Source organism: Hemiscyllium ocellatum, chromosome 30 (genome assembly GCF_020745735.1).
Source record: "Hemiscyllium ocellatum isolate sHemOce1 chromosome 30, sHemOce1.pat.X.cur, whole genome shotgun sequence".
NCBI lineage: Eukaryota > Metazoa > Chordata > Chondrichthyes > Orectolobiformes > Hemiscylliidae > Hemiscyllium > Hemiscyllium ocellatum.
In genome coordinates this window covers 55,002,688-55,027,086 of record NC_083430.1, presented here as the reverse complement: position 1 = coordinate 55,027,086, position 24,399 = coordinate 55,002,688, and the positions used below count along the sequence as shown (strand labels likewise).

At 42.3% G+C, this 24,399-nt stretch overlaps 1 protein-coding gene across 2 annotated transcripts in view; it reads left to right on the top strand.

The window, feature by feature from the left end:
* LOC132829841 (uncharacterized protein KIAA1522-like) overlaps window positions 1-24,399 on the top strand; it is a 196,969-nt gene that overhangs the window by 135,098 nt on the left and 37,472 nt on the right. For both annotated transcript variants that reach the window (XM_060847219.1, XM_060847220.1), the window contains exon 2: window positions 16,324-16,485. In XM_060847219.1, coding sequence (XP_060703202.1) covers window positions 16,324-16,485 — 162 coding nt within the window. The remainder of the gene's footprint in view (window positions 1-16,323; window positions 16,486-24,399) is intronic.

Here is a 24,399-nt window from a genome sequence, read left to right as displayed (position 1 = left end):
CATTTGAGAAAATCTGAAGTAGTTATAACTTTGCTGTAAAATGAAACGTGTAATCAAACTACCACAGGAAGAAATGCACAGCTTCAGTCCTGAATCTTAGGCCTTTGCAAATCATTCAAAACTCTTTGATGTCACAGTCCGTGAACCTTATTAGCTGCAATATGGACTGTGCTTACAGGAGTAAATATTCTGTGAATAAGGGAAACAATGGATGTATCTCATTTGTAGAATTAAGATATTCCAAACTACAATGTGTACGCAGTTTCCAGTTCTATGGAAATTTCACATTTCTACAGGAAAACTCATCCTCCCTGTAAAAGGTTAAATCTTGTTCTGATTCTTTATGAATCATTGAAGTGGGATTCACAGTTTTGTTCTAGTCACTTGTGAATTGACCCTGCTTACAACTGAACCTTTGGAGTTGGTGCAACTGTCATGACTTCTCTCTTGCCCATTCAAACCCATGGGGAATGTTATCATGGCGATGTTTGTTGATACGTCCTTGAGTGTACTATCATCTCACTCCATCTCTGCTTGTCTTAAACAAAAACCTGATCAAAAACAAGTTTTCCCTTGTGATCAATGGGTAAAGTCATTGACTATAATTGGGGATTTCTGAAGGAAAAGCTGTAAAAGTGAAATCTAGCCTTAACACTGCCTATTGATGAAGGTGATTAGGTGTTGGAGATATTAAAGTAAGCATTGAGTTAGAAAAGGAACTTGTGTATCTTGGACACCTACCTGTAGGAATATTGCATCATCCTCTCAGGTTCCCTTTCAATCTGTGATTCCTGGTCACTGACACTTAGTCTAATGGAAACCGTTGTGTTTATCTATTAGATGATGAATTAATTAAGACCATAGGAGACCATAAGACATAGGAGTGGAAGTAAGGCCATTCGGCCCATCAAGTCCACTCTGCCATTCAATCATGGCTGATGGGCATTTCAACTCCAAAATTGTGAGAGATGAAAAGACTGTAACATTGCTGATTGGTCTAAATGCCATAGATTCAGGTTTCTTTCTCCCTTGAGACACGAATGCTCAAAGCGCCTCATTTAAACCCTCAGAATGAAGTCGCTCCTGTTCCTACCATGTGGCTGATGGGTCAGTGACAGGGATTGTGAAATGCACCATAAAGTTTGCAGTCAATACCTGTCTTTTAGGAATCAGGAAGTGAGGTGATGTTGAGGGAGAGATAAACTCGAAGAACAAAATCATTATCCTTCTCTTGAATGTAGAAATGAAAGCTTGGCTAGCCTTGCGTATTTCCATCTTATCCATGTGTTTATATAGGTTAAATCTTGACAAGTATTTCAGGTTTCTGTAGGTGACCCTTGTCATTGCTGCACATAGATTCAGAAATGGCATCAAAGCTCATTAAGCACTTCAGCATGAAATGGCAAAGTCCAAAGTCAGTTTTTTGATGTGATGTTTCATGCAATTTTGAATATTTATAATTGGATAAACTAACTCTGAACAATGACCATTTACTCAACTTTGTGGAACTGGATGTGATTAGTTATAGAACCTTTATTTTCCTTTTGTGTATTTTTCCCTCTCAAAAAAGGACCAATTACAAATCAAAGTTTTTATTTTACTTGCTTGTGTAGTCTGACATCTCACTGTTGAAATAATCTTCTTTCATCATCTGTTAAACAATACACCACCACTTAACCCCGTGGGAAGTCAAGAGCTGTAGGCAATGGATGATTTGGGAGAAAGATGTGATGGATACTTAAGAAAATAAACGTAATACTCCTATGACTCGAATCAGTTCTTGCCTTTTCAAATACATGTAAATCCTGTTCATCAGGATTCCCTCCAATAATTCCCTCCTTACTATCGATGTCAGGCTCACTGGTCTATAGTTGTGTGGCTTTTCCTTACCACCTTTCTTCCATAGTGGCACCACATTAGCCAACTTCCAGTCTTCTGGCACCTCCCCTGTGGCTATCGATGATCCATATATCTCAGCAAGGAGCCCAGCATTCATTTCCCTAGCTTCCCAAAGAGTTCTAGGGAACCGTGATCATGTCCTGGGGACTTTTCCATCTTTATGCCTTTCACGACATCCAGCACCACCACCTCTGTCATATGGACACATTGTGATTCAGGGTACCCAGATCCCTCTGTAGCTGTGTTCTTCACTCTCTCGCTCCACCTATCTTTCTATTCTTCCTGGCAAAGTGGGTAAGTTTACATTTTCCTACATTACACTGCATCTGCAAAACTTTCACCAACTCACTTAACCTATCCATATTCCTTTGTAGTCTCCTTGTGTCCTCTCCAGCATTTACTTTCCCACCTATTTTATGTCACCAGTAACTTTAGCAGCCATGCCTTTAGTCCCATCATCTAAATCATCGATATAAATAATCGAGGCCCCAGCACAGATCCCAGTGGCCGTGCTCTCACCACGTCTTGCCAATGTGGAAATGACCCATTTACCCTTTTGTTCCTGTTAGCCAGCTAATCTTTTAACATATTCCTCCATATCATAAACTCTTGTTTGTGTAAAAACCTTCTGGAAATCTGCACCACATTCACAGATTTTATCCACATTGATTGAGACTTCCTCAAAGAATACTGTCATATTTTGGCTCTGCCTGACTGCATTGAGATTTTCTAAGTGCCCTCCTGAGCAGATCTGAGCATTTTGTTTATGACAGCTGGAAGATAAACTGGCCTATAGCTTCCTGCTTTCTGACTCGTGTCCAATATCCCCCTCTCTGAAAAAGAGCCATGTTCTCCGTTTTCAAATCTGATCAGATCTCTGCAGAATCTAGGGAGTTTAATAGATGCAACAGACAAGCAGGAGGCTGGAAGAACACAGCAAGCCAGGCAGGATCAGGAGGTGGAGAAGTCGATGTTTCGGGTGTAACCCTTCAGTCCTGAAGAAGGGTTACACCCAAAAAGTTGACTTTTCCATCTCCTGATGCTGCCTGGCTTGCTGTGTTCTCCCAGTCTCCTGTTGTCTAACTTGGATTCCAGCATCTGCAGTTTTTTTTGTCTCTAGTAGATGCTTCAATCTTAAATTTATAATTTGACTATCTACCTTGTAAGACCCTATAATGAATTCCACCTGGATCTAGGGTGTAGCCACCTTTATTGATGTAATAATTATCTCCATATTGTTTCTCTAGTGATTAAAATTGCTTTAAGTTCTGGATTAGTGGTGCTGGAAGAGCACAGCAGTTCAGGCAGCATCCAAAGTGCAGCGAAATCGACGTTTCGGGCAAAAGCCCTTCATCAGGAATAAAGGCAGTGAGCTTGAAGCTTGGAGAGATAAGCTAGAGGAGGGTGGGGGTGGGGAGAAAGTAGCATAGAATACAATGGGTGAGTGGGGGAGGGGATGAAGGTGATAGGTCAGGGAGGAGAGAGTTGAGTGGATAGGTGGAAAAGGAGATAGGCAGGTAGGACAAGTCATGGGGACAGTGCTGAGCTGGAAGTTTGGAACTAGGTGTTCCCTCACCACCAGATGCCTGGAGGAAAAACGCCTCATCTTCCGCCTCGGAACACTTCAACCCCAGGGCATCAATATGGACTTCAACAGTTTCCTCATTTCCCCTTCCCCCACCTCACCCTAGTTCCAAACTTCCAGCTCAGCACTGTCCCCATGACTTGTCCTACCTGCCTATCTCCTTTTCCACCTATCCACTCCACCCTCTCCTCCCTGACCTATCACCTTCATCCCCTCCCTCACTCACCCATTGCTACTCTCTCCCCCCCCCCCCCCCCCCCCCCCCCACCCTCTAGCTTATCTCTCCATGTTTCAGGCTCACTGCCTTTATTCCTGATGAAGGGCTTTTGCTCGAAACGTCGATTTCGCTGCTCCTTGGATGCTGCCTGAACTGCTGTGCTCTTCCAGCACCACAAATCCAGAATCTGGTTTCCAGCATCTGCAGTCATTGTTTTTACCTTGCTTTAAATTCTGTCAACCTTTCCCCTCTGGATTTAGAATAACTTTAGAGATATTATTTGAATCCTTTACAATAAAAGTATCTGCTCAATGCATCAACATTGTGTATTTGCCCTTATTAATTCCCTAGACTCCCTCTAAAGGGCTAACACCCATTTTAGCTGCTCCTTTCCTCATTAAATACCCAAAGGAACCTGTATTTCTGGCTACATTTCTCTCATTCTAATTTCTTCCTTTTGGTCTTTAGGTTTTTAGATTTTGTCCAATCTTCTGACCTGCCAGTCATTTTGAGGAGTTATCTGCTTTTTGTTTCGGCTTGATGCTACCTTTTAACTTCCTGAAGTCATGGGTGGCATTTCCCTCTCTCATGGATCCTTATCACGGATATATCTTTACTGAATGTTATCAAGTTCTTTGATCACTCCTTTTGATTGGTTTGATTGATTTCAGAAAAATTGTACTGAAAATTGCAGCACCTGGTGTTAGTAAAGATTGGAGCCATTAATTCGCTCACTTTATTGAATCCATCTGACCAAAAATATATTGACACTGAAGTCCAGCTTCAGTACACAATTTCAGGTCTACAGTTTCACAGTAATGAATTTTCAGGAGTTCTAGATTTAATTTTGATTAAAGTCTTTGCTTCATTTCTGAATATGGACAACACTCCAAAAGATTGAACAAAAACACACACAAAGAACTGCAGATGCTGGGAATTTGAGATAAAAATGGAAACTGCTGGAAACACTCAACTGCTCTGGCAGCATCTATGGAGAGAAAGCAGAGTTAATGTTTGGGGTTTTGTGTGCCTTCCTCAGGAGTGATTGTGGCTCAGATAAGGTTTGTGTATATGCTGAAGACAGGAAGGAATAACCTGCTGAGTTTCACCAACAATTTCGGTTTTATTCCAAAATGTCTGTCTGGGACCTGGTTTCATTACTTGCCCCTAAAATTTCAAGTAATTTTGTTTTTATAAAGGTACAGGTGTGACTAATCACCACGCCCTGGCTTGTATTGTCCTGTGACATTTCCTTTTCAGCCCCTCCCTGTTTGTGAAGGAATTCTGCTGCTTGTTAGTTCAAGTCGATAAGCCTGGCTGCTGGGTCTCCTGACTACACAGTTGTGTTGGAGTTCTCCAGGACTTTGAACTGGCTGAAAGCCAGCCGATTTGCTCCTCCCCATTTTGCAATGTGACCCCAATGTTGAAATATGGAACAAAAACAAGTTCAGCTTGGAATATATCCTCAAGGTGATAAATGCTGTTTTGTGTAAATTTGATCATGGCTACATATTAAAGGTCACTGCCTTCACAATGGCGTCTGACTGTTCTGAGCTAGTTTTGAGAGATTGTAGTTTTTTTATTGTCGGAAAATCGAAAGTGAAGGCCACACCATTGTTCTGTGTAGTGTCACTGGTTACTAACTGGTTTCAGTGACTATTGTGAAGCGCGCTGTCACTAACTCCTGTGTGTGCGCGAGGTGGAAGCAGAGTAAGAGGATTGTATCATTAGTCTGGCCTGATGATCATTCAGCTGCCATTTTGCTTACACCAGCTTTGAAAAAACGCACTTGTTAAAAAGCAAAATACCTCAGATGCTGGACATCTGAAGTTAAAAACAAAAATGCTGGAAATACTCGACAGGTCTGGCATTGTGTGTAAAGAGAAACGGTGTTACTTTTTCAGGTCTAAATAATTTTCCATCGAAATCCAGAATTGTTAGTCTCAGAATGAAGACTAGATTAGAGTGGTGCTGGAAAAGCACAGCAGGTCAGGCAGCATCGAGGAGCAGGAAAATCGAAGTCGATTTTCCTGCTCCTCGGATGCTGCCTGACCTGCTGTGCTTTTCCAACACCACACTAATCTAGATTCTGATCTTCAGCATCTGCAAGTCTTCACTTCGGCCTAGTCTCAGAATGAAGGCCATTCGGCCTATTGTGTCTGCACCGGCTCACAGATTATAATGACTCTGTTCATTCTCCTGTCTTTTCCCCATTACCCTCTACATTTTCTAGTTCAGTAATTATCCAATGCCCTCTTGAACGTTTTGATTGATTGAACCTGCTTCCATCACACTCCCACGAAGTGTCTTGCATGCTCGAATTAATCCGTGTGAGAAAAAGGCATTTCTCATCTTTGTCTGTGCTTTCTCATTGTTGATCCTTTTCAGAGAGGGTATAGTATCTGCCTGTCTACTCTGTCCAGACCCATTGTGATTTTGAAAACTTTGAACAAAGGTTCTCTCAGCCCTTTCCTTACTGTGGAAAACAGCCCTTTCAATCCCACCTTCACAACTGAAGTTTTCCTCATCCCTGGAACAGTTTGTGTAAAGCACTTTCTCACTCTCTCCAATGTGTTCATATTCTGTCTGAAATATAGCTCCCAGAACTGGGGAGGTCTAATTCAAACATTTGTTCAGCCACACAGAAGAACTCCTTGGTTCAGCAAGATTCCAATGTCAGGTGAAATGCTTGTGTCACTATCGAGGAATTGGGATTACTGTATTACAGGAGTTGACCGAGAGCTGTTGTTGCTCCACATTATTATTCTGTTTTGAATGGCCTTTGAACAGGAAATGTTCTCTTGTGAGAGGTTGATGAAAAGAGGTTGCTCGGAGATAACATGCACCAAGGGCCATCTTTCTTTCCATCTCTACTTCAGCCAGGAGCAATGTCTGAGCAGGCTGCCACTCGCCAATGAGATTGTTATATTCAAGCCAAGGGAGTGACACTTCTGGGATCCAGCTCTCCCTCTGATTCTATCCTTTGGATCTTCTGAAGCTAGTACCAGTAACATCCCTCAGTTCATCTCCGTGTCTGGGAGGTCACTGAAGCACTGTTTATTGCTTCCTGTTGTCTGATACCTTGCCATTTCAGAGAGGAATAGGTTTCAGTGCATTTCTTCAATTTATTTATTTAAAATTCATTCACATTGCAGTGGCTGTGGAGTCACTTTTATGACAGATCAGGTAGAAATGAAGATTTGCTTCCCCGAATGAGATGACTTTTTACAGCAGTTGATGAGCTTGTCTTGATCACCATTACTAACTTATAATTCCAAATTTTATAAATTGATTTAAAATTCCACTATCTTACACTGGAATTTAAACCATGCACTCAAATCCTGGGTCTGAGACACTGTTTCAGTGACACCCCCCTGTTTTATCTCTCTCTCTCTCTCTCTCGCTCTGGGTCACAGTGGATGTGGACTGGATAAAGTGTGGAGCTGGGAAGTGCACCGCAGGTCAAGCAGCATCAGAGGAGTAGGTCGGAACCTTTCATCAGGACTATTGTGCCTGGTTTATCCATGGTTGAGGGTTTGGGAAAGGGGTCAGTCTGAGTGTTGCTGAGACACAGAGCACCTTCCATCCCTGTAGCCTGGTCCTCAGAGCCAGGTTCTTGGTATTTATCCTGAAAAGATGCTGTCTTTCCGCCATGTTACACGTAATACCAGGTATAAAAGTGAGATCCAATGCATCAAGAATTTCCCCCATTTCTCTGAATCTCCAAATTTAAGAAAACTAATACAAAGTTACACGGACAGAGCAGGGGAATGGGACTGACTAGTTTGGAGTTTGGGAGCAGGCATGAACTTGATTGACTGAACGGCCACCTTCTGTGTCATAACTGACCTGATAACTATGACACAGAAGGTGGCCGTTCAGTCAATCAAGTTCATGCCTGCTCCCAAACTCCAAACTAGTCAGTCCCATTCCCCTGCTCTGTCCGTGTAACTTTGTATTAGTTTTCTTAAATTTGGAGATTCAGAGAAATGGGGGAAATTCTTGATGCATTGGATCTCACTTTTATACCTGGTATTATGTGTAACTTTTTTTATATTCTTCAGAGAACTGTGTAGCTTACATTTTATTTTATGTTGGCTAGACATTTTTATTGACTGCAGACTGAGAGCTCTCTGAAGTTATAAATTTTTTAAAATTATAAACATAGCTGTATCTCTTAAAGTGCATTATTGATCTGTTTGGAGATGAATATCTGTTTTTAAATGTTTTAATTGGCACTTGAAGGATGTAGCAAAGCAAAATTATTTTGCACAGATGTAAGCCTAATGTGGTGATTGCTGGGAAACATGTAACAGCCACAAGTTCCAAACCTGACAATGTGCTATCAGAGCGTTTGCTGCTACCTGTAATGGGCCAATCCTGCACTTTGCTGTTATGTGATGAGACACCGATCCCATTGTGTGCACCATTCTCTGGGGGATTTGAGGTGAAAAACATTTGGGGATGTCTTTGATGAAGCTATTTAATATGATAGTTTTAATTTGCATAATTAGTCCTGTCAACCTTGTTTTATTTGTGTAAGAAATCAGAGGGATGTAATAAATAGAGAAATGAGCAGATCTGATTCGAGGCGAATTTTGGAGCTTTGAATTGAAGACTGAGCGCCAATATATTACAAATGTCTGAATTTATGCAGTTAACGCTTGATAAATGTTTGACTGTCTCAAATCAAAACTTTGAGATGTGTCCTGGTCACATGATATCTGAATTATCTATATCTTAATCTGCGTGGGATAAATGCTGCTTGAAGCCCCCAAGTTGGAAAAAGGCTGTGCAAACAGACCTCGCTCTGTGATTCTTCACGTGCCTCACCATTTCTGTTCTTTTCTATTGTCTGGGTCTGTAAATACTGTTTCAATGGTTTAAAATTACCTACTTTGGGATTTCAACAATTACATTTTTGGGATATGGGCACTGCTGGCTGTACTGTAGGTTGACCTACAATGTCCTTAGAGAGGAAATTCAAGGATTTTGACCCAGCAACTGTGAAGGAAGGGTGATATATTTACAAGTCAGGATGGTGAGTGGCTTGGAGAGAGACTTGTAGGGGGTGATGCTTCCATGAATCTGTTGGCCTTGTCCTTCCAGGTGAAAGTGGCTGTCGGCTTGGAAGGTGCTTTCTAAAAGTCTTTGGTAAATTTCTACAGTGCATCTTGTAGACAGTATACACTGCAGCTACTGAGCATTGGTGTTGACGGGATGGGATGCTTGTGGATGTGTAAATCAAGTGAGCTGCTTTGTCCTGGATGGTGTCAAGCTTCTTGGGTGTTGTTGGAGCAGCACCAATCCAGGCAAAGGAAGAACATTCTCCACTTGACCATAGTTTTTATGTTGAGTAGAAACAGAACTGAAGCAATCTCCTTCTCCCGACCCTCACACCGCCACAACCCCCCCCCACAACACATCTCATCCCAGCCCCCCTACCAGAATGGCTTGCTTCCACATAGAGATGTACAGCATGGAAACAGACCCTTCAGTCCAACCTGTCCATGCCAACCAGATATCCCAACCCAATCTAGTCCCACCTGCCAGCACCCAGCCCATATCCCTACAAACCCTTCCTATTCATATACCCATCCAAATGCCTCTTAAATGTTGCAATTGTACCAGCCTCTACCACATCCTCTGTCAGCTCATTCCATACAAGCAACACCCTCTGCGTGAAAAAGTTGCCCCTTAGGTCTCTTTTATATCTTTCCCCTCTCACCCTAAAACTATGCCCTCTACTTCTGGACTTCCTGACCCCAGGGAAAAGACTTTATCTACTTACCTTATCCATGCCCCTCATAATTTTGTAAACCTCTATAAGGTCACCCCTCAGCCTCCGATGCTCCAGGGAAAACAGCCCCAGCCTGTTCAGCCTCTCCCTGTAGCTCAAATCCTCCAACCCTGGCAACATCCTTGTAAATCTTCTGAACCCTTTCAAGTTTCACAACATCTTTCCGATAGGAAGGAGAGCAGAATTGCACGCAATATTCCAATAGTGGCCTAAACAATGTCCTGTACATGACCTCCCAAACCCGCACTCTTTATTCTGACCAATAAAGGAAAGATACCAAATGCCACCTTCTCTATCCTATCTACCTGTGACTCCACTTTCAAGGAGCTATGAACCTGCACTCCAAGGTCGCTTTGTTCAGCAACACTCCCTAGGACCTTACCATTAAGTGTATAAGTCGTGCTAAGATTTGCTTTCCCAAAATGCAGCACCTTGTATTTATCTGAATTAAACTCCATCTGCCACTTCTCTGCCCATTGGCCCATCTGGTCAAGATCCTGTTGTAATTGGAGGTAACCCTCTTTGCTGTCCACTACACCTCCACTTTTAGTGTCATCTGCAAACTTACTAACTGTACTTCTTATGCTCGCATCCAAATCATTTATGTAAATGGCAAAACGTAGAGGACCCAGCACCGATCCAATTCACATCCAACACCATTTATGGCAGATATAATCCGCAGTAACCGTTAAACTCTCTTTAAACCCCCACATCTGTCAAGAACCACATATCACTCTACTAAAGGCCATTTTTGCTTCTTCACAATCTATAGATCCAGAAAATTACACCGTCTTACTCCACTACAAACTCTGCTCCAGGTTAAGTTCATAGTTATGGCTTATATTCTAAGTTTAATCAGGAGATATATCTCCAAAAACACACAATCAAGAAAGAACCTACTTTACTCATTACTGCAGACTTTCTGTAGATCACACTTAAAACAACAATTAATTTATCTGATTCTGTGCTGTGAGCTTCGCCTAACAGTTCCTCCATGATCAGTTGTGATTTTCACTGTTTGTTAATTTTCCCAGATGCACTCTAATGTCCAGCGATACGTGAATTCAAACAGCAAAGGCAATGTCAGTTTCTTTCCCTCTTTCTCTCCTGCACTGACCTCACCATGTGCTTCCTTTGTCTGTTCTTCTCCCTTTTAAAACTGCTGTTGTTTTGACTTTTTTTTCCCAAAGTTCCAAAACAACGCGACAGCATATAAAACAGTAATTGCTGCTCCTGGAATTCGAGGAATCGCCTCCAACACCTAAAATACCTCAAAAAGGAGCAGCGCTCTCAGCCAGAAATTTTTCCCATCCTCCATCTTGGATTACCCAGAATCCTTATGGTAGAGATTCTATGAATGTCAGGGAATGATGGTTAGATTTTCTGTTTTGGAGATGGACATTTGCTTGGCATTTGTGTGTGCAGATGTTCCTTGTTACTGTATTCTGGTTTGGGCTGAAAATAGTCCAAGTCTTTTACACATGAACATGGACTGCTTCAGCATGTGAGGAGTCATGACTGGTGGTGAACGTTGTGAAATCATCAGTGAATATCCCCACTTCAGAACTTATGATGGAGGGAAGGTCATTGATGAAGCAGCTGAAGATGGTTGGGCCTAAGACACAATGCTGAGGAGTTTCTGCAGAGACGTCCTGGAGCTGGGATGTCTGACCTCAACCTTCCTTTACAAACAGGCAAACATGTAAGGACTAGGAGGATGCCATTTGTTGTTTGACCCTGCTTTTCTATTTAATCATATCGTGGATGATCTAACGGTGGTGTGAACTCCATTTTCCCCGTCTACCCCAATCCCATTTGACTCCTTTGTTAGTCAAGAATAACTACTTCTGACTAAAGAATAAATCTCTAACCTGTCTTTGTGGCTGTGTGGGAAAGATTCCAGAGGCTTATGACCCCTTTATAAAAAAAAAATCAAATTCTTATAGCCTCTGCTTTAAATTGGAAACCATGTGACCCTTGGTCTAGCCTCTCCTAGAAGGGGATCCTTTCAGAATCCATCCCATCAAATTCCCTCAGCATCTTATATGTTTTAATCATCTTGTTGCTCATTCTTCTAAAGTCCAATTGGCACAGGTTCTATCTGTCAAACTTTCCTTTAAAAGAAAACTCCTCCATCCCGAGAGTCAGTCAGACGAATCTTCTCTGAATTGCTTCTAACGCAGATATATCTGTCCAGTACTCTAAAAGTGACCTCATGAAGGCCAGGTACAACTATACCACATTATTCCTACTTCTGTGTTTCATTCCTCTAATCATTAAATACAATAGTTGCCTTTCTTGGTGCAGTGGTTTTCCCCATTTTGTATTGCTCTCGGTGTTGCTATGCTGTGCTCAGTCTGGTGTTGGGAGAGTGCTGGTGGGTGCATGATTTACATTAGTGTACAGTATCTGAGTTAATTGAAGAAGTGCTCTATTAAACTCCATAATCCCACACTTTGCCACAATTTGCAAAAAGTAGTTCTCAAAATAATTTGCCGTACGGTGGCTCAGTGGTTAGCACTGCTGCCTCACAGCACCAGCACCCCAGGTTCAATTCCCACCTCTGGCAACTGTCTGTGTGGAGTTTGCACATTCTTCCCATGTCTGCGTGGGTTTTCTCCAGGTGCTCCGGTTTCCTCCCAAAATCCAAGGATGTGCAGGTCAGGTGAATTGGCCATGCTAAATTGCCCATAGTGTTAGGTGCATTAGTCAAGGGTAAGTGTAGGGGAATGGGTCTGGGTGGGTCAGTGTGGACTTGTTGGACCGAAGGACCTGTTTCCACACTGTAAGTAATCTAATCTAATATCTCTTTTGGATAGTCATTAGGAAGCAAGGCCTTCAAATGATGCCAGTGAATTTTATCATAAAAAAAATTCACGATTGACATTTCTCTGTCCTGTATTTGAGCAAGTGTTCAGTCATTAACTTTAAGTACCAGAACTTCATCCTGTTAAGGTACTGTGTAAATAAAGAAAGTAATAGTACTGCATTTATTCTGTTGCATTATAGCTGTGTTGGAAATCATTGGTTCAACAGAAAGTATCTTTTTTTAACTCACAAAGAGCAGATTTCAATTCAAGCCTTTACCTTGGTAAGAGGGTCACTTCTACAGAGCGATGCAGTTTTATTCTCCTAAACAGAATGAGAAATGGCCTTAATCCCAGTACTAGAGGGATGCTGTTTCTTTAATATTCTTAATAAAAGGTGCCAATGGTGATCATGTTAGGTATATTGCTGCTATTGGAGCTGGAAGGTTGTGTGTTGTATGGGCCTCATCGTCTGGTCCATCCAGGCTCTGCACAAAAAGGAGTTTCGAAGACTGGCTGTGCTTTTCCAGCACCACAATCAGGCAGCATCTGAGCAGCAGGAGAGTTGATGTTTCAATTATAAGCAGGAATAAGGGGGTGGCCCAAGGGGGCGGAGAGATAAATGGGAGGGGGCTGGAGCTGGAGGGGAAGGTAGCTGGGAATGCGATAGATGGATGAAGGTGGGAGTGGTCGCGATAGGGCGGAGAGGAGGGTGGAGCAGACAGGTGGGAAGGAAGATGGACAGTTCAAGAGGGCAGTGCCGAGTTGGATCGGGGATCAGGTGGGGGAAGGCGAAATGAGGAAACTGGTGAAATCCACATTGATCCTGTGTGGTTGGTGGGTCTCAAGGCCGAAGATGAGGTGTCCTTTCTCCAGTCATCAAAGACTTGTACATTTCCTATTGACAGGTTTTTAATCACAAGGGTCTACATTTGAATAGTTTTTTGAATGGATGGATTTTTGGTGAAACCTATTCTAAATGCTGGTTGAAAACCTGGATTTAGTAATTCTCAGCAAAACTGATTGGCTAGTAGATCTTTAAGGATGGTAGTGTATAGTGTGATTCAAGACTAGAAACTGAGAGCTAGAAGGCACTGCTTGAGATTGTGGTAGAGACAAGTTCAGTTGTAGCTTTCAAAGAGGGATTTTCAGCTTTAAGAGAAAGAGTAGGGGTGTGGGTCTCACTGCGTTGCTCTTGCAGGTGGCTAGCCTGGCCACACCTGGCTGAATATGAACATGAATTAGGAAAAGGAGCTAGTTACCTGTACTCGACCCTTCTAGCCTATGTGCCAGTAAGATCATGGCTGATCTGATTACCTACCACCCATAATCTTTCACCTCCTGCTCAAGAGTTTATTCACCTGTTGTAAATAGACACTGAGGCTTTGAACATTTTTGCTTGACTGGAGGTATAGTGAACCAGAGGTTAACCCTCCCCTTGAAGATGCCAATCGTATTAGCATAACTACATTACTACCTACCAACATGGAATCAATTTAATCCACGGGTCACGTTTTGGAAAGTTTGACAAATCATATTGATCCAGATCAAAACCGAGGCAGGTGAGAAGGTTCCAAAAAGGATTGAGTTAATGTGAATTATTCACTATTGTTACTGATTAATTTCAAATCTACAGCTCTGGTGGTTTTTGATTCAGTGCTTATTATCTCTTAGTCACTGCTCAATTTTTAAATGCAATTTTTTTTACTCTTCTGCTAAAATGAAGCAATCACAAATCTGACCAGTAATGGTAACTGTTGTAGTTTGAGAAATATTGATTTGTTGAATGAGTTGGAAGAGTTGTTAGCAATTGTTCCTATCATTAATTGTCTTTGAGATTGCTGACCATGTCACAAAGTAACTGCTCTTCAGATTGTGTTCCAGGACCTTTTTTGTTTCTGCATCTTCCTATCAGGCCATACCTCGATCTAATATCATGTTCAAAAGATAATGCTTTTGACCATGTCGCACTCCAGCATTACATGAGGGAGTTAGTTCAACTATGGGGTTCAACTTCTGAATGAACTGCATTTATTAAAGGAGGATGTGTTATTTCAAGTAAACTCTGAAGTTCAGTATTGGACTTCAGTGACTACGTTCTATTATTTTAAAATGATCAGAAAGATATTATAGGAATTATTTGCTTGCAATTATATTGTGGAGGGAGGGCTATTTTAGTGACATTACATAATTAATGGCCGATAAATGAATTGCTTTGTGAAGAACATGTTGATATATTTCTGTCTGTTAAATCTTATTGGACTCCAAGGCAGCTCTGCTTGATCTAAATCAAAGCTGTGAGCAGATTCTAGTTTGAGATGTGGACAGGCTATCTAGGCTGCCACAATGCCTTTTCTTTATTCATTCACAAGATGAGGGCATCACTGGGCAGCACTTATTGCTCATCTCTAATTATTAAGAGTCAAGCACATTGCTGTGGGTCTGGAGTCACATGTAGGCCAGACCAGGTAAGGATGGCAGTTTCCTTCCCTAAAGGACATTCGTGGAACAGGTGGGCTTTTCCCCAACAATTGACAATAGATTCATAGATTACTTTTTATTGAATTCAAATTCCATTGCCTGCCAAAGCAGGATTTGAACCCAGGTTCTCAGAACATTATCTGGGTCTCTGGATGCACAATCCTGCAATAATACCACTACCACTAGGCCATTGCTTCCTCGCTATACTGTTGTAGGTACCACCTTTGAGATAAAATGTTAAAATGTGATTCTGATTGGAATTCTGTGTGCATGTAACTGATCCCACATCAGAATTCAAGACTATTACAGCACAGAAGAGACCACCATGTCTGCATTGGTCAACAAAAATCTGATTACACTAATGCCATTTCCCAGCTTTTGACCCATGTCCCTTGAGGCAATGCCAATGCAATGAAGATCAAAATACTGTTTCGATATTACAACTGTTTCTAACTTAACCACCATTTCAGACAGGGAGTTCTAGACTCCCATCACCCTTTAGTGAAAACCTTTCTCAAATCCCCACTTTGCCTTCTAGCTGTTATTTTCAGTCTATGCCTCTTCATCCAAAGAAAACTATGGGAAATTTTATCCTGGTCTTCCTGTCTGTTATTTTGAAAACATCACCAAAAACAAATTTGATTTGGGATCTAATTGTTTAAGAAACCTTCCTGTGTGCAAATTGGTTGACATTTCTGTCAACTCCACAATAGCAAGTACATGCCAAAGTCATTAATTGGTTACTAATGCTTTGGGAGGTCTCAGGACTGTGAGAAGAAGCTTTACTGTTCCTTGAATGTGCACCTTTCCAAAACTGTGTGTTAAACCGATGTTTCTAACCTAGTCACAGCACCGGAGCAGCTCTGGTTGCAAGTCACTGCTAACATGCCATATGACCACGGTAACAGACTTGGCTTGCCTGTTTCCTTTGCCATGGTAACCACATCACCATCCGCACCATATCACTGGTGCCCTGTGGCAGCCACTTTTCCTGCCTTGGTCCCTTTTTATTCATTTGACCTTGGCCAGAACATCACATGCAACTGATTCTCTTCCTGATGCCTCCACCTTCCCCCCTGTGTCCCCAAGGATCAATCCTTGGCCTTCTCTGAATTCTCATTGATACTGATGTCATCAAGAGACGACTTGTGCTTGGCTGCTTGCCCTGATTGATGACATCACTGTTGCTGGAGATTCCTTTGACTCCATTCAGATTGACGTCAGCCAATAAAAAATCTCTATGGGAGAGATTGAGGGGCAGTGTTCTGAGGTTAGCAGTGAGCACTGATTTGATTACCATTACACCATCAAACATAAATACAGTTGTCTGTTTTTCAACGGATTGATTATTGTTGTAAAGTTTAAGTAGACTAATATCTCAATAATCAAAAATGCTGTAAAATTTACTGAAATGCTACAGGTGTAAAAGTTCTGGTGTTTGTAATGATTAATACACACAGCTGCAGATATATTTGAGAATAAGCAGCTGCTAACTGACTTCCAGTGAGATACATTTCTCTTTGTTCCTTGACAGTTGCCTCAGAAGTGGATGATGAGAGTAAATGGGCCGTGCATTACAAACCAGCACAGTACGAACATCAACAGGAAAATGTCTTCATCCCATCCACCCGACCACCACACATAGAGGATCTGCACAAAGAAGCTGAACTTGGCCTCAAATCTCTCCAGGAACAAGGTAGGAAAGGGGCAAAAATTTGGCTTCAAAAACAGTGACTAATTGGACTAGGTCCAGGTGAAATTTTGTGGCCGAACTGGACCAACATGGTCCAGCATCACTTGGTCTGTGTTCATTCCAGTATTTTTAATGAACATTTGGATTAGTGCAAAACACCCACAAAATGGATTGGCTTCCAGGGTAGAGCCAAATAGCTCAGCTGCATATGGCCCAATTAATCTTGTAGATATTTTCCTCATCAATCTGTTCAGTCTGGGCGGCACAGTGGCTCAGTGGTTAGCACTGCTGCCTCACAGTGCCAGGGACCGGGGTTCAATTCCCGCCTCAGGCAACTGTCTGTGTGGAGTTTGCACATTCTCCCCGTGTCTGTGTGGGTTTCCTCCAGGTGCTCCGGTTTCCTCCCACAGTCCAAATATGTGCAGGTCAGGTGAAATATATGCTAATGAAATGAGCTGTTTGTACAAGGACATGTTGTGAAGTTGTTAATGTCCATTGTTCTATAGTTCTGTAACAAACAAATGCTCTAATGAACAACTGCAAAGTAGAAGGGTAGAGATTATTTATTGCTGACAAACTGTGAGAACAGACTCTGTCAGCTTGTTAGTAACTGCAGCAACTGTATAAATATCCCTTTGCATTGGGCAATTGGTAGAAGGAGGCTTTCCCTGCAGGCCTTTTGTATGTTGTCTCTTACAAAACCCTCTTGAAATGAATTTTCAAACACTTTAGTCTGTAGACAGTACACTGTACCTAATGAGAACCAGATTTTTGTTAAACTGCAGCTCAGACTTTTATCGTCTCAAGTGCCAGCTGAGTTGGTCCCTTTTATCCAATACAAAACCGGATTAGACACTGGGCAATTGATAGTTTTTAAAAAGCAGCTACATTTGGTGTCACATTTTTGTCTTGTATCTAACTCTGAAACTAAACAGGCCAGTTAGGGGATGTGCTGATGTAGTGGTAATGCTATTCCAGAACCCCAGGTTAATGCTCTAAGGACATGGCATTTAATCCCACCAGGGCAGCCGGTGAAATTTGAACTCAATAAAGGTCTGGAATAGACAACTGGTGACCATGTAATTATTGTTGGAAACCCATCTGGTTCTCTCATGTCCTCTTTAGGGAAGGAAATCTGCCATCCTCACCTGGTCTGACCTACATGTGACTCCAGACCCACAGCAATGTAGTTAACTCTTAATTGCCCCCCTCGACAGTAATGAATGTGGCCTGGCCAGTGACATCCACATCCTACCAGTGACTAAAAACAAATCCTTGTCATTCCCAACCCACCCTTTTTGTGTAGATTAAACTCAAGAGAGAGGAGGGAAGGATCAAAACCAATTTTGAGAGTGAATTGGTGCTGGGTGACAAGCCCAGTGATGTCTTTAACTATTTTCACTGAGTCTAAGGCCTCATATACCCATATCTACAAATATAATGGTTTTGAATTGAATTGAATTAGCTTTATTGTCACATGTACTCACATGAGTACAGTGAAACATTTACAATTTCCACTGGCGATACAAAGGTACCTAGATATAGATTCTTGAGTATACATTCTTAGGAAATAAAATGAGAAACATAGGATCTGGGACAACACATCCATCTTAGGACAAGCCAAACAGAGACACGCACGAAAATTCGTAGAAACATGGCACTCCAACCAGAACTCAATCAACAAACACATCAAGTTAGACCCCGTCTACCACCCCCTGAGAAAAAAGAATGGGAAATGACATCACCACAGGAAATGACATCATCAACTCCAAAAAATCCAAATATATAAATAGAAAGCAGGAATCCCGTACAATGCTTCGCCTGAGGCCCACTGAAGATGTTACCTAGTAGAGTGATGAAATGTCTAGAACTGAACCTTACAGCTCCTTGAGTAAACCTACATCCAGAACCTCAAACTGAGCTACAAATCCTCTTAAAACTCGCTATGCGAAACATAAAGAAATTAAAAACTCTGTGGAGTTTGCACATTCTCCCCGTGTCTGCATGGGTTTCCTCCGGGTGCTCCGGTTTCCTCCCACAGTCCAAAGATGTGCGAGTCAGGTGAATTGGCCATGCTAAATTGCTCGTAGTGTTAGGTAAGGGGTAAATGTAGGGGTATGGGTGGGTTGTGCTTTGGCGGGTCGGTGTGGACTTGTTGGGCCGAAGGGCCTGTTTCCACACTGTAAATCTAATCTAATCTAATCTAAAAAAAAGTCCAGTCTATAAAAGATCCATTATAGACCATATAAAAAGATTATGAGCTGGTGTTTCCAAGCCTTTGAGAAGCCCAGTAACTGAAGGGAGAAAAGTGCTGGATGCAGAGGCTATTGGTTATGGGTCACTGCTTGTAGGATCAGAGGGTGTGTGCACTCTATACCCTCCTCACCTGATCCACAAGCTCCCACAGTGATTCCATCCACTTCTGTTTACCTGCTGCCCCAGTGCAAGACCACCAGGTTTTTCAGAAACTATGGCCCCGCAAATACTGCGAGGAAAGGATTGTTTGGATGTAAAGCGTTGAATTAATATCCTGCACCATTAAGCTTGTAAAGTGCTCCTGACACAAGGTCATGTGACCTATAGCATTGCCAACTCTGCTTGGGTGTGTCCTTGGTGGTTTTATCACATGACCATGTGTTCCACTTCCAGCTGCACAACCCCGTCTTCAATTTATTTTACAAGAAAAAACCTGAATTGTTCAACACAGTCCCTTCAATGAGGAGTTCCCTTTTTTTTGACTTACAGCAGTGACCAGCCAATTAGTGTTTAATTCCTGCAATGGGGGCGGGGGGGGGGGGGTCAAAGATAATCCTGGACATTTGGCAACTCAGTCAGCTGCTCATTTGGAAAGCTAGTGTAGACACAATGGGCTGAATTGTTGTAATAATTCTGTGAACTCTCATAACCTTAGCGTATTTTTAAACTCACATTGTGTTACTGCAGAGTAAATCAGGTTGGGTTTGTTTTCATGTCGCTGACAGTTTGTACATATTGATGAAGATTCTGGATCATTGGTGCTGGAAGAGCACAGCAGTTCAGGCAGCATCCAAGGAGCAGCGGAATCGACGTTTCGGGCAAAAGCCTGCATTCCTGGTGAAGGGCTTTTGCTCGAAATGTCGATTTCGCTGCTCCTTGGATGCTGCCTGAACTGCTGTGCTCTTCCAGCACCAATGATCCAGAATCTGGTTTCCAGCATCTGCAGTCATTGTTTTGACCTTATAGATGAAGAGTTTGTTCTGTGGTTTGAAATGATTCTACAGAGTTTGGGTGTAGCAGAGTTTCAGGACTGTGATGAGTCACTGCTATTTACATAGTCAGCAACACTCAATTAGCATTGTCTCTTCCAGTTTGTGTTTCTCCCACTCAGTATTTCGATTGGTCCTGGTCTCTGTGCTGTGTGGTTACTAACAAATGCACCCATAAATGGAAGCATTGAAGTGACTCTTGGCAGGGGTGGAGCTGTGAAATTATAGACCTTGACCAGGCAGAGCGAGTTTGTGGGGATTGAAATAAACCAAATGTTTAACTCAAAATCTGTGAGCAGAGGAAGACATTTTTACTTACAAGCCTTCCCACACTGCCGGAAAGCAGTTTCAAACTTTCTGATATTCTTGTGTGACTGCGGCCACACCCTCTCCTGCCCCTGAGCACCGTCTAATAAAATGGCAATGGAATACAGTGAACAAAACATCTAGCTTTTTATAGAATGACTCTGCTTTGCACTTACTATCACTGATCCTCCTGCTGTCCACCTCTCCCCCCTGGCACTCTGCCCTCCTGAACACACACACTCACAGTAAGAGGCAAGAGCTGATCTTGGACAGGCAGTGAAAAAGAGACTTAGGGAGTGACCAGTTGACTCATGTGGCCCCTCCATCAGAACCGGCACCAAGTCTGTGTCCACGTGTGCATGTGAATGTGCTAATTAGGAGCAGAAGTAGACCATTCAGCCCCTCGAGCATACTCTGCCAGTCCATGAGATCAGGTCTGACCAGTTTGTTTCTTGAACTCCACATTATCACCACTTCCTGATTACTGTAGATCCACACCTAACAAGGATAGAAATACCTCCCCTTCAAAACAATTCAGCGACTCAACCTCCACTGCCCTCTGAGGCAGAATGGTTCAAAATTGAACAACCATCTGAGATAGAGTAAACAAATTCTCTTTATAAAAGGGCATCCTTTCCATGTCCACCTTATAAAGGCCATTCTGGATTCAAAGAAGAGTCATCGTGAACTTGAAACATTAACTCTGTTTCTCTCTCTTTTGTCAAACCTGCTGTACAGAGTGCTGGTGAGGTCACACCTGGAGTACTGTGTGCAGTTTTGGTCTCCTTACTTGAGAAAGAATGTACTGTCACTGGAGGGGGTGCAGAGGGGGTTCACTGGGTTGATTCTTGAGTTGAGGGGGTTGGTTTATGAGGAGAGACTGAGTAGACCGGGATTATATTCATTAGAATTGAGAAGAATAAGGTGGGGATCTTACAGAAATATATAAAATAGTGAAGGGAATAGATAAGATAGAAGTAGAGGATGTTTCCACTGGCAGGTGAGACTAGTACAAGAGGGCATAGCCTCAAGATTAGGGGGAGCAGATTTAGGTCTGAATAGAGAAGGAACTTCTTCACCCAGTGGGTTGTGAATCTATGCCCAGGGAAGTAGTTGAGGTTTCCTCAGTAAATGTTTTTAAAGCTAAGGAAGATCATTTTTGAACATTAAAGAAACTAAGGGGTACGGTGAAAGCGTTGGTAAGTGGAGCTGAGTCCACGAGAAGATCAGTCATGATCTTATTGAATGGCGGAGCAGGCTCAAAGGGCCGGGCGGCCTACTCCCGCTTCTAGTTCTGATGTTCTTTGGAATTCCTCCACCACTCCCTGCTTTTATTTCTGATTTTCAGCATCTGCAGTATTTTATTTTTATTATTGTTTTCCAGCTGTTGTCTCACCACTGCTCTTCAGTATAACTGAAGCATTACCTCATTACCTTTATACTCTGTTCCTCTTTTTTTATAAAGAGTAAATGCATTATCCACCTTGATCAGGGCAGGGACAGTGGCTCAGTGGTGAGCACTGCTGCCTCACAGCATCAGGGACCTGGGTTTGATTCCAGCCTTGGTGACTGTGAAGCGTTTGCACATTCTCCCTGTATCTACGTGGGTTTTCTCCAGGTGCTCCAGTTCCTCCCATAATCCAAAGATGTGCAGGTTAGATGGAATGACCATGCTAGAATTGCCCATAGTGTTCAAGAATGTGTAGGTTAGGTGCATTAGTCAGGGGTAAATGTTGAGTGGTGAGAGAATAGGTCTGAGTGGGTCGGTGTAGACTTGTTGGGCTAAATGGCCTGTTTCCACACTGTAGGGACTCTTAAGTTATTCCTAATCACTCTGTACTTTGCTACTAACATGTTGTGATTCATGCTCAGGATGCCCAAGTCCCCCTACACCTTGGAATTCTGCATTCTTTGCCGCTTATTTAATGCTCTCTGCCTTTTACCTGCCAAAGTGAACAAATTTAAATCTTCCCATATCATAGTTCCTCTGCCAGATTTTTATCCACTCTCACTCAACCTATTCATCTGTCACCTCATCATGCCATCATCAAACATACTTTCCAACCTGTCTCAGTGAGGTCTGCAGATTTAGCCATCACACCTTTGATCTCCTTGTTTAAATTCTGACATTGATATAAATTATGAAACACAGACCCCTCCAGCATTCCATTCATCACATCCTGCCAATCAGACATAAACCCGTGTGTGCATACTCTGTTTTCTACCAGCCAGCCAATATTCTCCCCATGCTGATATGTTGCTGCTACAGCATAAACTTCTACTTTACACATTAACCTTTCATGTGGCACCTTCTCAAATATCTTGTGGAAATTGATATCCAGTACCTCTACAGCTTCTCCTTTATGCACAACACATGTTACTACACTATAAGATTGTTAAACATGATTTCCCTTTCGCAAGTAATGCTGATTTGTCCTGATTACCTGGAGTTTTTCAAAGTGCCCAGCTACAAATTCCTTAATGATTGATTTGAGTAAGTTCCCTAGTGGCACAGACATCTAGCTAACTGGCCTGGAGTTTCTTGGAATTTTTTTTCTCTGTCTCCCTCTCTCCTTGAATCTATGAACTATTAAATCAGGAGAATATCAGGATCTAGGTGAACCAATCAACTCTATTTCCTCTACTGGATTAAACAGGGTATTGAAAAGTCTCAAGAGCCTTCAATATTTAGTGTTTTGAAACTAACCCTAACACATAATCTTCTGAGGGTTTATTTCCAGCTTCAAGGGAGCAGTTGGTTGGTGCAGGCAATGTGTTGTGTGTAACCAAAATTTTGAGGTAGTGCAATTGTCACCATTGTCAGATATTTCCATTAGGCCATTGGTGTGGAAATGTTGATGAGGATGCAAATATTCTTCAGTGGGATTTGAAGAAGTTAAGAGTAGGCAAAGATTTGGCAGATGGAAAACAGCATGGAGAAATGTGAGGTTACTCACTATGGTAGGCAAAATCAGAAATATAGAAATTAAACATTGCTAAAAGACAAGGAATGAATGTTTTCTATTATGCACTCAGAAATAGAAGAAAGAAACAGACTTGGAAAAAGAGACACCATTTTATACAGAATGAGAAAGGGTCCTGATTAATTAGGCCATTGTTGATATGGAGATGCTGCAAGAACATTTAACTGTCAATCTTAATTGTAGACCCAGGCAGAGAGACTCTGGTCATGATGCTGCTATAGGAATGCAGCAGGGATTGCCAAATACACAAATCTCACAATCTTAAATTGGTTTTTGGTGTAATTCTTGGCACTGATTGATATACTCGGTATAACGTTGTCCAGTAGCAGAATCATATCTAATGTTGGACAGTGGTTCCTGAGGCTTGAAGGTATGGGCTAGTTCAGCACGAATGGTCTGCTTTCCACTGTCGATGGTTAGCAGGGAGGTGCTGTTTGACATGGTCCACCAGTCATATGGATGTTCAGCTACAGCATATCACTGGCACCAGAGCTCGGCTCATGTTACTCTTGTATATGGTAGGAAAAACACCCTGAGAGCTTGAAGCAGAATCCTGTAAGTGGAGAAGACCATTCATGGGTTTATTGCAAAGTTACAGTATGAGGTAGCTAACTTTACCTATTGCTTGCATTTTTTGGAATAATCATACCCCTCCCCCTGGGGTCATTTGGAGTAATCTGTTCCCTGGGTAATCTGAAATGGATTGAACTCCACTCAAAGCCAAAGGGCCACTTAATTAAATAATCTGAATAGCATTGAGAACCCAATATTATGTTGTCATTTGGATGCTTTGTGTGATGTATTTGAATGAATGCGTACGGCAGCACGGTGGCTCAGTGGTTAGCACTGCTGTCTCACCTGGGTTCGATTCCCACCTCGGGCGAGTGTCTGTGTCGAGTTTGCACATTCTCCCCATGTCTGCTTGGGTTTCTTCCGGGTGCTCCGGTTTCCTCCCACAATCCCAAAAATTTGTGGTTCAAGTGAATTGGTCAGGGGTAAATATAGAACAGAGGAATGGGTCTGGGTGGTTTACTCTTTGGAGGGTTGGTGTTTTCATACTGTAGAGTAAAAAATGAGGTCTGCAGATGCTGGAGATCACAGCTGCAAAAGTGTTGCTGGTCAAAGCACAGCAGGCCAGGCAGCATCTCAGGAACAGAGAATTCGACGTTTCGAGCATGAGCCCTTCATCAGGTTTTCATACTGTAGGTAATCTAATCTAATCTGTAAGCTACGTAAATTAATGCATAGGGCCCTGTTTTATTTGGGCAGAAGAATTTGTACTTACTTTTCACAATGAAAAAGGGTGCAAAGTAAGGGTCACAGAGACTTCCAACATCATCTGCATTCCCATGGCAACACCCTGACCAATCAATCAACCTGCC